This window comes from Hemitrygon akajei, chromosome 8 (genome assembly GCF_048418815.1).
Source record: "Hemitrygon akajei chromosome 8, sHemAka1.3, whole genome shotgun sequence".
NCBI classification, from domain to species: domain Eukaryota; kingdom Metazoa; phylum Chordata; class Chondrichthyes; order Myliobatiformes; family Dasyatidae; genus Hemitrygon; species Hemitrygon akajei.
This window is the reverse complement of record NC_133131.1, coordinates 50,484,086-50,499,131: the sequence shown is the minus strand read 5'-3', so window position 1 is coordinate 50,499,131 and position 15,046 is coordinate 50,484,086. Positions and strand designations below refer to the sequence as shown.

The 15,046-nt window shown below is 43.6% G+C and overlaps 1 protein-coding gene across 5 annotated transcripts in view; it reads right to left on the bottom strand.

The window, feature by feature from the left end:
- Window positions 1-15,046, bottom strand: part of zzef1 (zinc finger, ZZ-type with EF hand domain 1) — a 264,244-nt gene that overhangs the window by 116,072 nt on the left and 133,126 nt on the right. For all 5 annotated transcript variants that reach the window (XM_073053829.1, XM_073053832.1, XM_073053830.1 and 2 more), the window contains exons 35-37: window positions 11,004-11,169; window positions 5,808-6,070; window positions 2,097-2,221 (exon numbers count right to left, since the gene is read on the bottom strand). In XM_073053829.1, the coding sequence (XP_072909930.1) occupies window positions 2,097-2,221; window positions 5,808-6,070; window positions 11,004-11,169 (554 nt within the window). The remainder of the gene's footprint in view (window positions 1-2,096; window positions 2,222-5,807; window positions 6,071-11,003; window positions 11,170-15,046) is intronic.

The window sequence follows — 15,046 nt, the reverse complement described above, 5'->3', positions numbered from 1 at the left end:
ATTACCCCTCAGATCCTCTTTAAACCTACTGTCGCTCAATTAAACATATGCCCTCTAGCTTTAAACAGGAAATAGACACAGGCTACTATCTATGCCTCTCTTTTTACAGTACATCCCTTTACCATGTCACCTCTCTTTCCAGGGAGAAGTGTCACCCAAACAATTCTCTTGGTAACTCAGGCCTTAATCTTTTATGCCCCCTCTCTGGCTTTATCACAGCCTTCCTTTAGTGTGGTGATCAGAATTAGACAAAAGACTCCGTGCAGCGTAACCAACATTGGCTGCGGCTGTAACATGTCCCAACTCCACATGAAGGCAAGCATGCCATAAGCCTTCCTCACCACTCTGTCTAACTGTGTTCCTATTTTCAGAGAACAATGTACTTGTATACCTTGGGTTTTTTCTCTTCTGCAATGCTCCCAAGGGCTCTGTCATTCACTGTGCAAGTCCCACTTGGAAAAACTTCGAAAAATGCAACTTGCCCGAGTTAAATTTCAAATGCCATTTCCACGCTCACCCTCCCAATTAACCAGTGGCCACTTTATTAGATACACCTGCTCATTAACGTCAGTATCTAATGAGCCAATCATGTGGCAGCAACTTATACATAAAAGCTTGTACATGTGCTCAAGAGGGTCAGTTGTTGTTCAGACCAAACATTAGAATAGGGAAGAAATGTGACCTAAGTGACATTGACCGTGGAATGATTGCTGGCGCCAGACAAGCTGGTTTGAGTACCTCAGAAACTGCTGATCAACGGAATTTTCACACAGAACAGTCTCTGTCTACAGTTTACAGATAATAGTGTTGAAAACATAAAAACATACAGTGAGTGGCAGTTCTGTGGGCGAAAGCGCCTTGTTATGAGGTCAGAGAATGGCTAGACTGGCTCAAGCTAGCAGGAAGGTCACTGTAACTCAAATAACCACATTTACAAGAGTAATGTGCTGAAGAGCATCTCTGAATGCATAACACATCGAACCTTGAATTGGATGGGCTTCAGCAGTGGCAATTAAAAATACAAAAATACACTCTGTAGCCACTTTATTAGGCACAGGAGGTAGCTTATAAAGTAGCCACTGGGTATATAGTGTAGCCTGTTTTAACCACAATCTTCACTGTCCACTACATTAAACAATTTTGGTACAATCTGCAAGTTTACAAATCATTGCACCTACATTGTCAATATACATGACAAACAACACCGATCCCTGTGGTACACCATTGGTCACAATTTCTCTCCTCTACATGGCTACTAATTATCTATATAACAATTACAGCACAGAAACAGGCCATCTCGGCCCTTCTAGTCCATGCCGAACGCTTACTCCCACCTAGTCCCACCTACCTGCACTCGGCCCATAACCCTCCATTCCTTTCCTGTTTCCAATTTTTTTTAAATGACAAAACCGAACCTGCCTCTACCACTTCCACCAGAAGCTCGTTCCACACAGCTACCACTCTCTGAGTAAAGAAGTTCCCCTTTGTGTTACCCCTAAACTTTTGCCCCTTAACTCTCAACTCATGTCCTCTTGTTTGAATCTCCCCTACTCTCAATGGAAAAAGCCTATCCACGTCAACTTTATCTATCCCCCTCATAATTTTAAATACCTCTATCAAGTCCCCCTCAACCTTCTATGCTCCAAAGAATAAAGACCTAGCTTGTTCAACCTTTCCCTGTAACTTAGGTGCTGAAACCCAGGTAACATTCTAGTAAATCTTCTCTGTACTCTCTCTATTTTATTGGTATCTTTCCTTTAATTCGGTGACCAGAACTGTACACAATACTCCAAATTCAGCCTTATCAATGCCTTGTACAATTTTAACATTACATCTCAACTCCTATACTCAATGCTCTGATTTATAAAGGCCAGCATACCAAAAGCCTTCTTCACCACCCTATCCACATGAGATTCCACCTTCAGGGAACTACCGTATGCACCATTATTGCTAGATCTCTCTGTTCTACTGCATTCCTCAATGCCCTACCATTTACCATGTAGCTGAACTTGTTTAAAAAGATAGGTCAAATGGTTTGGTCTTGTAAACTTTGACCAAGATCAAACTGAAGACGATAGAGTAAAACACACACTGACCTGATGCTGGTTGCTGGTGCTGTGATCTGTTGTGGAAAGTACCACTGCTGCAGATTCAGTACTGCCCACCTCACCTTCAGTCGACACATTGGACAGCAATGAAAGTACTGCAGAATTCTTTAGACCTGGGTCAAAATACAATGAATTAACATTAGATCTTCAGAGCATTTCCCTGCGTTAAAGCCAGCAGCACTGTGACCACGAATAGCCAATGACAGTGGAGATGGCTGAATCACTCAAATTTGGTGGCTGATTTAATGTACACTATTCCAAAGAAATTATTGTCCTGCTCTCTTTTTTAAAGGATGATCTGCTTGTCCTGGGAGAAGTTGCTACAGTAAAGCTGTTACAGACCTTTACAGGGTCTGCCTCTTCAGTGAGCTGAAGGTAAGACTTCACTAGCATGCCTTGCCTACTTCCAACTTGCTGTCTGCTATGTTAGCGTCAAACAAAAAAAATGAACTAATAAAACCCAAAAATTCTATGGAAACTCACAACTTTGACAGCCTCTGCAAAGAGACAAAGATTTTCAGACATACTGTTTCACAGTGGCTTCAATCCAAGGCTGAACCATTGTGAAGGTAAAATGTAAAGGACTATCATCACTGGTTTGTGCTGCATTTTGTTTACACAATGATGTAAAACTTACAGCAGAAGCAGGCCATTCAGCCTAATACCACAATGCTAAATTTCCCCATGTATTTCCTCCCAACTTCACCTTCAAGGTACCATTTCTCAACTTCTCTTAGTGGCAACAAATTGCAAGTCCTCTGGAAAAGGTTCATTTTTAATTCTTGTTATGTTACCTTTTTTCTGTGTGTCTAAGTTTTCCACCAAAATGAAACCTTTGCTCTAATCAAATAAATAAATCTTTCCACAAGCCGCTAAGATTCATTGCATCGTAGGTAAACATCTCAAGTTGTACATCTATTTCTATCCACATTATTCAACTGCTATAGACAACTACATTTGAAAGGCAGCATCTCATATAGAGTTGTATAGAATAGAAACAGGCTCTTTGTCCAAACTGATCCATGCAGACCAAAAGGCCAATCCAAACTAGTCCCATTTGACAGTGTTTGGCTCATACCTCTCAAAAATACTGCCAATACTGCCAAGTACCTGTCCAACGGCTTTCAAAAGCTCAAACAAGAGAAAATCTGCAGATTTTGGAAATCCGAGCAACATAAACACAATGTTGGAGAAACTCAGCAGGCCAGTCAGCATCTATGGAAAAAAGTAGTCGACATTTTGGGCCTGCGGACTTGTCCTGTCCCTTTCCATAACCATTAGTAGAACTATGGTCACTGGTACCAAAGTGCTCCCTCGCTGTCACCTGCCCCGCCCTAGTGCCCAAGAATAAATTAAGTTTTGCCCTAGCAGGGCCATAGGGACCAGAAGAAAGCTTGTCCAGATTATATATTCAGATTCCGAAAATTTAAAAAAAAAACACTGAAACCTGAAAAAGGTACAGACTTGAAATATTGTCAGTTTATCTTTCTACACATACTGAGTGCTTCCAGCATATACTCTTCAGTTTCCTTGGTTGAGCTCCCATCTCAGCACACAGTGCAAATGTCACAAAATTAAACAACCCATGATATGTTTCAGCTTGTTTCTTGGAGCATGATGGTTAGCTAATGAAACCCGAGACTGCTGGCAGAAGTGGGAAATGAAACATTTCCTGCCCATTGTGTGCATAAAGGTTTCCCAAGTCACATCTTGCATTACCCTTGATTTTGTATATCTTTATTGAATCTCCCCTCAATCTTCTATGCTCCAGGGAAGAAACTTCTAACCTATTCAACTTTTCCCTATAATTCGGGTCCTTAATTCCTGGTAACATCCTTGCAAATTTTCTCCGTGCTCTTTCCATCTCACTAATATCTTTCCTGTAGGTAGGTGAGCACAACTGCACACAATACTCCAAGTTAAGCCTCACCAATGTCATGTACAACTTCAACATAACATCCCATCTCCTGTACTCAATACTTTGATTTAGGATGGCCAAAGTGCCAAAAGTTTGCTTTATGATCCGATCTACCTGTGACACCAACTTTAAGTTAAGGAATTATGGATCTGAGTCGGATTTGGGCAGAGTTAAGATGGCGCCTCTTCCAGCTCATCTGTGGAAACAGCTTAAATTCCTCTATTCTTATGTCTCTTTTTTTTCCCTTTACAAGCTGGGATTCTTTCGAGGTCCCTGATTTGCAATGTCACTCAAACGTCTGCCAGAGCAACATCATGCCTTCTTTTAGCCCTCCTGATTTCCCTCTTACATGTTTTCTTGCATTTCTTATATTCTGCAAGTATCTTATTTGTTCCTTCCTGCCTATACCTGCTATGTTTCTGCTTTTTAACTAGGAAGGGCCTCTATCTTACAAAAACCAAGGTTCTCTAAACCTGCTAGCCTTGCCTTTTATTCTGACAGGAACATACAAACTCTGTAATTTCAGAATTTCACTTCTGAAGGCCCCCCGCTTACCATGCATCCCTTTGCCAGAAAGCAGCCTGTCCCAATCCACAGGATCCTTTCTGATGCTATCAAAATTGGCTTTTCTCCAATTTAGCATCTCAGTCCAAGGTTCAGGCCTATTTTCTCCATAATTATCTTGAAACTAATGGAATTATGACCACTAGATCCAAAATGTTCCCCTACAAACATCTCTGTCAGCTGCCCTGTCTCATTTCCTAATAGGAGATCCAGTATCACACTCTATCTAGCTGGGATCTGAACACATTTGACAAACTCTTTCCCATTCAGCCCTTTTACAGTATGGGAGTCCCAGTCAATATGTAAGAAGTTAAAATCACTTTCAATTATTAAAAAATCAACTTATTTTTCTTGCAATTGTCCTCTATCTCTGTACAAAGCAGCTCCTCTAAATCATGTTATTTTTTGGTCTACGATAAAACAATCCCACTAAAATGGTCATCCCTTTGTTATTCCTCAGTTCCATCTCCAACTACAGGTTACCAAGGTAACAATTTCCGTGAGATCACTGAATGAGACTGACTACTTACAGCCAAACTCGAGAACATGCTACATCATAGCCCAGAGACTGCAGCAGAAATATAAACATTCTCACTGGTGGACAGGCATTTTAGCTCCTCAGACAGAATGAAGAGGTCAATACTCCCCAATGCCATTAGGCTTTACAATTCAACCGCCAGGACTTAAGAACTTTTTAAAAGCTATTATTAATGCTTTTTGAGATAGTGATTTAGATGCATATCATATTTTTTTACTGAGTTAAGTATTGTATGTAATTAGTTTTGCTACAATAAGTGTATGGGACATTGGAAAAAAAGTTGAATTTCCCCATGGGGATGAATAAAGTATCTATCTATCTATCTATCTATTGTCAGACAATGGTGTTGAATACAAGCATCAGGGGTGGAAAAACACTAACAGCTGCTTTCCTTCAAAAGAGTATCAAGCGACAGCCTGTGTACCTGACAGTATCTTGGAGGGAAATGGACACTCAAATGCTTCGGGTTGAGCCTCGAAGGGTCTCAACCTCAAACATCAACTGTGCACTTCCCTCCACAGAGGCTGCCTGTTCTGCTGAGCTCCTCCAGCCTCATTCGTTGCTCTGGATTCCAGGATCTGCGGCCTTGTGTGCCTCTGTCCTCGTTTGAATATTTGCAGCAAATCTTGAACATATGAGTACAGTTTCAGAAAAATGAAAAAAGACATTTGTCATTTACTTTTTCCTCGATGGGCTTTCAGCAGATACTCAGTGATGAGCTCTGTACAGCAAGCTTCCAGTGCTTCAGCCTGAGACTGCACAGTAGGGTCCAGGTCTTCTTCAGTAGGTTTCTGCTCTGTTACGATGTTGGCTGTGTAGAGGGCCAGTGCGCTGAACAGCAGCCAGGTGTAGTTGTGGATGTACGGCTGAATGAGACGGTGGCGGTCGCTAATGCGGATTGTCACCATTGGGAACACGGTAATGCTGTGTGTTGGCAAATGGCTGCAGGGAAATAAAAGAACCTGAAGCCAAGGTATGGAACAATACACCTCCCACACCTTAGAACAACTGGCAAAAGGAAAAGAAAGCACTCCAAAAGGAACAGTGTGATAAGTACTGAATGTGTTACTTTGGAACAACCTTCTTGCCTGCTTAGCTTATTGGATTTACTTCAATTTATGAGGAAATAATGGAAGACTGGCAGCAATAAAGGGTTTGTTACAGGAACTCTCAAGTAGCATCTAAGGGAGACAAAAGGACTGTCGATGTTTCAGCTCAAAACCTTGCATCAGCACTGAGACTAACACTGGGCAGGAAACATCCCTGCTCGGAGAATTCTCATTATTCAGGAAGTTTGGTTAGTCAGGTTTGGTTATACACTAAATGACTCACAAAAGAGGGCATCACAAATTCAAAACTAGGAAGCACCTTCAAAACAGTCAGAGGAATCAAGGACAGAATATCAACGTTACTGAAGTGCAGCAAGCACTGTTCAAGAGCAGGTACATACATGGCCAGATGGAATGCTGTCTTCACTTATTTCTTTGCCTAGATTTCCCACCACAGGCAGAGGGAGCAAAATAATTTATCACATTTGCTAAAGTACAATGCAATGTCTTTGAAGTGGACTCGTCTGTTTCCAACAGAGTGCACAGATGCTTCAAGTGAATGCAACATCCAAGGAAATAAAAATAGCCATCCTATGAACGAGTTGCCCAGCAGCACTGCAGCCTCACAATTCCACCATCTAGTGCAGGAAAAAAGTTTGTGAACCCTTTGCAATTATCTGGTTTTCTGCACTAATTGCTCACAGCTACTCATGCATGGTCTGATTTTCACCTCAATCACAATAGTAGACAAACACAATCTGCCTAAATTAGTAATACACCCACAATTGTATTTTTCATAACTTTATTGAACACAGTCCAGAATGGAAAACATATGTGAACCCTTGTATTTAATACCTGGTAGAACCTCCTTTAGCAGCAATAACCTCCACCAAACGTTTCCTGCAGTTGCTGATCAGACTTGCACAATGGCGAGGAGGAATTTTAGACCATACACAACTGCTTCAGTTCAACAATATTTCTGGGATACCTTACATTAACAGCCCTCTTCAGGTCATGCCACAACACCTCGATTGGGTTAAGGTCCCTACTCTGTCTTGGCCATTCCAAAACACTCATTTTTCTTCTTTTTAAACCATTCTGTTGTTGATCTTGCATTTTGTATCATTGTCTTGTTGCATCATCTAACATCTATAAAGCTTCAAGTGACAGACCTCTACCCTGACATTCTCCTGTAAAATGCGTTGATACAATTTTGAATTCATTGCTCCCTCAAAGACTGCAAACTGTCCAGGCCCTGAGACAGCAAAGTAGCCCCAAACCATGATGCTCCTTCTAACTTGCTTCATAGTTGGGATGAACATTTGGTGTTGGTGTGCAGTGCCCTTTTTCCTCCAAACTTAGCAATGTACATTTCTCCCAAAAAGTTCAACTTTTGACTCATCTGTCCACAGAACACTGCCCCAGAAGCACTGTGGAACATCCAAGTGGTCTTTTGCAAACTTGAGATGTGCAGTTCTGTTTACAGTGGTTTCCTCCATGGTGTCCTTCCACGAACACCATTCTTGTTCAGTGTTTTTGGATACATGAACAGAGACTTTAGTAAGTTCTAGAGATTTCTGCAGGTCCTCTGCTGTTACTCCTGGGTTCTTTTTCACCTCCTTCAGCATTCATTGATTGGAACACCTGACTCCAAATAGCTTTCTGAAAAGGCATTACCCCAGAGGTTCACATACTTTTTTGAACCTAGACTGTGATTGTTTAGATGTGTACTCAGTATTGACGAGAAGTACAATTGTTTGTGTGTTATTAGTTTAGGCAGATTGTGTTTGTCTCTTATTGTGACTCAGATGAAGATCAGATGACACTTTATGAGTAATTAACACAGAAAACCAGAGGGCTCACAAACTTTTTCTTGCAACTGTGTGCTTCTGACCTCCAGTGCTGTCAGTGTGGGAGTCCCCACATTGTGCCTGTGACCTCACTGGTTTCCCCTCAGTACTCCAATATCCTTCCACAATGGCCTCTAAATTCCACGTAGTTAAGGTGGCTGACAGGAGAATCAGGATGGAGGTCTGCAGGAGGAAGGACTGCTGCGAAACAGGCACTGCTTTGAGACCTGGCAAAGAAAATGCACTGCATGGCCTCCTCTACATTGGTGAAACCCATCGGAAACTCGGGGACTGCTTCGTCGAGCACCACCACACCAACCACTGCAAATGGGACTTCATGGTAGCCATACATTTTAATTCCAATTGTGCCAAGATGAGGCCACCCTCATGGTGGAGAGCAACAGATTATATTTTGTCTGGGTAGCCTCCAACCTGATGGCATGAATATTGAGTTTTCCTTTTTGGTAAAAAAAAACTATCACCTCCCCTTTCCCCACTCTGATCCTTTACCTGCCCATTACTTCCCCTAGTTCTCCTTCCTTCCCTTTCGCCAACAGTCCACTCTCCTCGGCCATCAGCCCTCCCCTTTCCCCACTCTGATCCTTTACCTGCCTATTACTTCCCCTGGGTTCTCCCTCCTCCCCTTTTGCCTACAGTCCACTCTCCTCGGCCATCAGCCCTCCCCTTTCCCCACTCTGATCCTTTACCTGCCTATTACTTCCCCTGGTTCTCCTTCCTTCCCTTTCGCCTACTGTCCACTCTCCTCGGCCATCAGCCCTCCCCTTTCCCCACTCTGATCCTTTGCCTGCCTATTACTTCCCCTGGTTCTCCTTCCTTCCCTTTCGCCTACAGTCCACTCTCCTCGGCCATCAGCCCTCCCCTTTCCCCACTCTGATCCTTTACCTGCCTATTACTTCCCCTGGGTTCTCCTTCCTTCCCTTTCGCCTACTGTCCACTCTCCTCGGCCATCAGCCCTCCCCTTTCCCCACTCTATTCCTTTACCTGCCTATTATTTCCCCTGGGTTCTCCTTCCTTCCCTTTCGCCTACAGTCCACTCTCCTCGGCCATCAGCCCTCCCCTTTCCCCACTCTGATCCTTTACCTGCCTATTACTTCCCCTGGGTTCTCCTTCCTTCCCTTTCGCCTACAGTCCACTCTCCTCGGCCATCAGCCCTCCCCTTTCCCCACTCTGATCCTTTACCTGCCTATTACTTCCCCTGGGTTCTCCTTCCTTCCCTTTCGCCTACAGTCCACTCTCCTCGGCCATCAGCCCTCCCCTTTCCCCACTCTGATCCTTTACCTGCCTATTACTTCCCCTGGGTTCTCCTTCCTTCCCTTTCGCCTACAGTCCACTCTCCTCGGCCATCAGCCCTCCCCTTTCCCCACTCTGATCCTTTACCTGCCTATTACTTCCTCTGGGTTCTCCTTCCTTCCCTTTCGCCTACAGTCCACTCTCCTCGGCCATCAGCCCTCCCCTTTCCCCACTCTGATCCTTTGCCTGCCTATTACTTCCCCTGGGTTCTCCTTCCTTCCCTTTCGCCTACTGTCCACTCTCCTCGGCCATCAGCCCTCCCCTTTCCCCACTCTGATCCTTTACCTGCCCATTACTTCCCCTGGTTCTCCTTCCTTCCCTTTCGCCTACAGTCCACTCTCCTCGGCCATCAGCCCTCCCCTTTCCCCACTCTGATCCTTTGCCTGCCTATTACTTCCCCTGGTTCTCCTTCCTTCCCTTTCGCCTACAGTCCACTCTCCTCGGCCATCAGCCCTCCCCTTTCCCCACTCTGATCCTTTACCTGCCTATTACTTCCCCTGGGTTCTCCTTCCTTCCCTTTCGCCTACTGTCCACTCTCCTCGGCCATCAGCCCTCCCCTTTCCCCACTCTATTCCTTTACCTGCCTATTATTTCCCCTGGGTTCTCCTTCCTTCCCTTTCGCCTACAGTCCACTCTCCTCGGCCATCAGCCCTCCCCTTTCCCCACTCTGATCCTTTACCTGCCTATTACTTCCCCTGGGTTCTCCTTCCTTCCCTTTCGCCTACAGTCCACTCTCCTCGGCCATCAGCCCTCCCCTTTCCCCACTCTGATCCTTTACCTGCCTATTACTTCCCCTGGGTTCTCCTTCCTTCCCTTTCGCCTACAGTCCACTCTCCTCGGCCATCAGCCCTCCCCTTTCCCCACTCTGATCCTTTGCCTGCCTATTACTTCCCCTGGGTTCTCCTTCCTTCCCTTTCGCCTACTGTCCACTCTCCTTGGCCATCAGCCCTCCCCTTTCCCCACTCTGATCCTTTACCTGCCTATTACTTCCTCTGGGTTCTCCTTCCTTCCCTTTCGCCTACAGTCCACTCTCCTCGGCCATCAGCCCTCCCCTTTCCCCACTCTGATCCTTTGCCTGCCTATTACTTCCCCTGGGTTCTCCTTCCTTCCCTTTCGCCTACTGTCCACTCTCCTCGGCCATCAGCCCTCCCCTTTCCCCACTCTGATCCTTTACCTGCCTATTACTTCCTCTGGGTTCTCCTTCCTTCCCTTTCGCCTACAGTCCACTCTCCTCGGCCATCAGCCCTCCCCTTTCCCCACTCTGATCCTTTACCTGCCTATTACTTTCCCTGGGTTCTCCTTCCTTCCCTTTCGCCTACAGTCCACTCTCCTCGGCCATCAGCCCTCGACTTTTCCCACCTACCTGGCTTCACCTATCACCTCCTTCCCCCCCACCATTTTAGACTGGCATCCTCCCCTTTCCTTCTCAGTCACGAAGAAATATCTCAGCTCGAAACATCAACAATCTACTCATTTCCACAGATGCTGCTTGACCTGCTGAGTTCCTCCAGTATTTTGTGTGTTGCTTTGGATTTCCAGCATCTGTAGAATTTGTGTTTATGTCATTAAAAATATTATGAATTTTTACAGCTTGGGTAATCAACATCACACCCCCTGAAGTCAAAAGTGATAACTCAGGTGTTGTGGAGTTCCATTCTCAGTTACCTGTCTGGGTACTTCTTCGCAGAGTAACACCCATAGCAGAGGTCAAAGTCATCACATACGTTGCAATTGATCCTACGGCCAATGATCAGTCCCTGGCAGTGATCACACGCATACTCCATGTTCACCATTTTATGATAATCTTCATGATGTTCAGGCATCACTCCACCTAAAAGGGAAAATCACCAGCAAACTATAAACTGTCATGCTACAGAATTGAGATTTCAGCCAGATTATTTTAGCATAAATACTGCACTTCAACAATTCCGAGGAAAACTGCATGACCGGTTTGTACAGAAGCAAACAAATTATTCACATTGTGCTCATCCAACCCACTGGTGTCTGGTTTACTATTCCCTGATCAGACCAGGGGTGTAATAGTGTTATTACTGACAGTACAGTTGTGTCAGGAATTTAAAGGAACCTCGACCATTTGCAGTTCTATACAGGGAACTGGATTGAGGCCTCAGTACTCTACACCCTCTTGGCACTGAAATGATCAACAGCTTTGTGGCATTGCTCAGTGTGGAGTAGACACTGAACCACTGTGGAGGGGCTACCTGTAAGGGCAGTGGTGAGGTATGGAGCTCTGAGTCAACCTAGACCTGCAGTAGAGCAGCCAATGCTGTGTACTAATTCCATTTGTCGTCAGTAGGATGTGATAGAAGCTGTCATTTGCCCCTCTCCTTGTTTGGCTGTGGAGCTCTCTCCAGGCCTTAAGAACTTCTGATGGCAAAAAGCTGACACAAGCAGCTACACCTGACCCAGCTGGTCAAAGTGTACCCTGAGCCACCACATCACTTGTCAGAAGTAACACAATACTAGCCCCCATAAATAAACCCAGCAAATTACCTTACTAGTTCACACCACACTAATTCTCAGACTATTTCCCCAATTCCACTGCTTGAAACTTGCTCACCAGTGTCCTCTGTGGAACCTTACTGAAATCCTTCTGAAACACCAAACACAGTCTGTGCATGTTTTCCCTTGTTTATTCCATGAGTAGCATTCTCAAAGAACTTCAGTAGACTAGTTAAATATGATCTCCCTTCCATTTTTCCATGCTGATTGTTCAATTCTGTAACTCTTTCCAAAATGATCAATTACTATATCCCTTAGTATAGATTCCAGCTTTTTTTCCTTCCACTGACGTTAGGGTAAAGATTGGTTTTCTTTTTTCAATAGTGGAGTCACATTTACTACCTCACAATCTGCAAGAACCATTCCAGGGTCTATAGATGACAATAAATGTATCCATTATCTCTAAACCTCCTCTTTTCAAAAATCAGTTAGGTAGATTATCAAGTTTTTGGGATTTATTGGCATTCAGTCACACCAACTTGCACCAAGTCACTTTCGTCAAGACAAAATATTCGTGTAGCTTTTCTGGCAGTTACTTATTCCTGTTTATATATTCCTCATCTGTCTACACGAACCTTTATAGCCCTTTCTTGTTTAAATACCTTTAAGAGAGTCTCAAGATCAAATTTGTTATTCCCCAGTTTTGTCTCATCTTCCCTTTCTTTACCACTTTCTTGATCTTCCTTTGACAAGTATTAAAATCATCCCAATCCTTAGGCTGATGGCTATTTCAAGCAACTTAATAAGCCATCTTTTTACAAAAATTAATCCCATCTTTAATTTCTCCTGGCAGACAAGGACATGCCCCTTGTCCTGTTGTGTTTTTGCAGCTTCCAGGCTTTTCCTTCCCAAATCACAAGAACATAAGAAATAGGAGCAGGAGTAGGCCATCCGGCCCATCGAACCTGCCCCGCCATTCAATAAGACTATGGCTGATCTGTCCATAAACTCAGCTCCATCTACCTGCCTTTTCCCCATAACCCTTAATTCCCCTACTATGTAAAAACCTATCTAACCGTTTCTTAAATATATTCAAGTGAGGAAGCCTCAACTGCTTCCCTGGGCAGAGAATTCCACGTATTCACCACTCTCTGGGAAAAAACAGTTTCGCCTCATCTCCATCCTAAATCTTCTCCCCTGAATCTTGAGACATTGTCTCCTAGTTCTAGTCTCACCTACCAATGGAAACAACTTTCCTACTTCTATCTTATCTATCCCTTTCAAAATTTTGTATGTTTCTATAAGATCCCCTCTCATTCTTCTGAACTTCAGAGAGTATAGTCCCAGGCATAACCTCTCTTCATAGGTTAACCACTTCATCCCTGGAATCAACCCGGTGAACCTCCTCTGCACTGCCTCCAAAGCCAGTATATCCTTCCTCAAGTATGGAGATCAGAACTGCACATAGTACTCCAGGTGCAGCCTCACCAGTACCCTGTATAGTTGCAGTATGACCTCCCTGCACGATGAAATTCCATTTTTAAATTATATTATATTCCACTAAAATAAAATCTGAAAAATGAGAAATCTTCCTACGCATTCATGCCTTAACACCATCCTGCTTTGGACTGTATCCTGAATAACAGTTCATCTCCACAACAAATTGAGTTGGCATTGTTCAGATATATTTCAATTAGGACCTCATCATTGGCAGACACAAGACTTCTAGCTAGTCAATTGGGGCTGGCCCCAGAAATGACAAAGCACCATACAAATCTCTCTAGAATGACATATATCCGCTGACTGGCCACACCGCACTGCCCTTCCTGCTACTGAGCATAGAAATGATGAATGCTTGCATCTTCAGATTGGAAGAAAGACTACAGTATTTGGCAGTCTAGTGGCCAAGCCCCATCTATAGGGTCAGGGTGGAAGGAATTGTTCACAATTTGGGTCAAAATACTGTATCAGGACTGTACAATGGTGTCTCCCATTGAGCAGTTATTTGCTCTAGTGACTCCCTAGATTTCATTTCCTTGACTTGAACCCTGACATTTTAAAAAGTGATGACAGTAAACTTCAGAAGGAAAACAATGTGAAATGGGCAGGCAGATGCAATCAAGTGTAATGAGATTCATTTTTGTATAAAGAAAGAGGGTAGATAATGACTATACAAGGTACAATGATGGCCAGGAAGAAAGAAACAGAGAGGTAAATGCGCACAAATTTTGAAAGAGATGAACTATGCCAAATTAATTTTTGAAAAACTAAAATTAGATTTTACTAATACAGTTTTAGAATTTAACAAAAATTATAACATAATTTCATGAAATACAGGTTGGATCTCATCTAGAAACTATGGCCAATAATTAACATTATACAATACTCCAGAAAAGTGACATAACCTTAGAACAGAAACACACTATATCAGAGAGGGATCTGAAAATAATTCATTACAATGGCATTGAGTTTTTGGTGACACTGCCCAGGGTGAGGGTTCAAAGAGGTACAGTACAGATGTTGCTGTGGTATTTTTGTTGTCCAATCCCTTCGATAAGAGGGACCAGGTTCTATGGTACTGCTCTGCACAGCATCATGGCTTGAATATTTCCTTTCAAGGACTGTGGGCCAAAAATACTCAATATGCAGCATGACATTCTGACCATAAACTCCTCATGCTTAAATATGAACTGAAACTGCTGGACATACTCAGCAGGTCAGACAGCATCCATAGAGAATGAAACAGAGATAACATTTCAGATCTACAACCTTTTTCAAAATTGGAAAAGTTTAGAAAACAAGCATGTTGTGACTTGGGGAAAAAGATGTGAAATGGATAGCATGAGATCTGTGTAACTAAGTCTACCCTTTGCACAGACACTACCTGCCTCTGCCCTTGCCTCCAGCCTACAACCTTAAAGCATGCCTGCTAACTCACTTCTCCCAGCTGACTGACCAGAAATTTTATTTGTGATTCTCTCTTCACAGATGCTTTGGACCATCTGTGTACTCCCAGCATTTTCTTCTTTTATTCTAAGCTTAAAGCATCTGCAGATATTGCTGTTTGGATACTGCCCTATGGTCCATTTCACAAGCTAAGACCATAAGCTAGACAAACAGAATTAGGCCATTTGGCTCATCGAGTCTGCACCGCCATTTAGTCATGGCAAAAGCAACGCTCAACATGGGCTCAAACCCACCACCTATCAAATGAGCTAGCCGGGCATCACACCTAACCTTTTAAA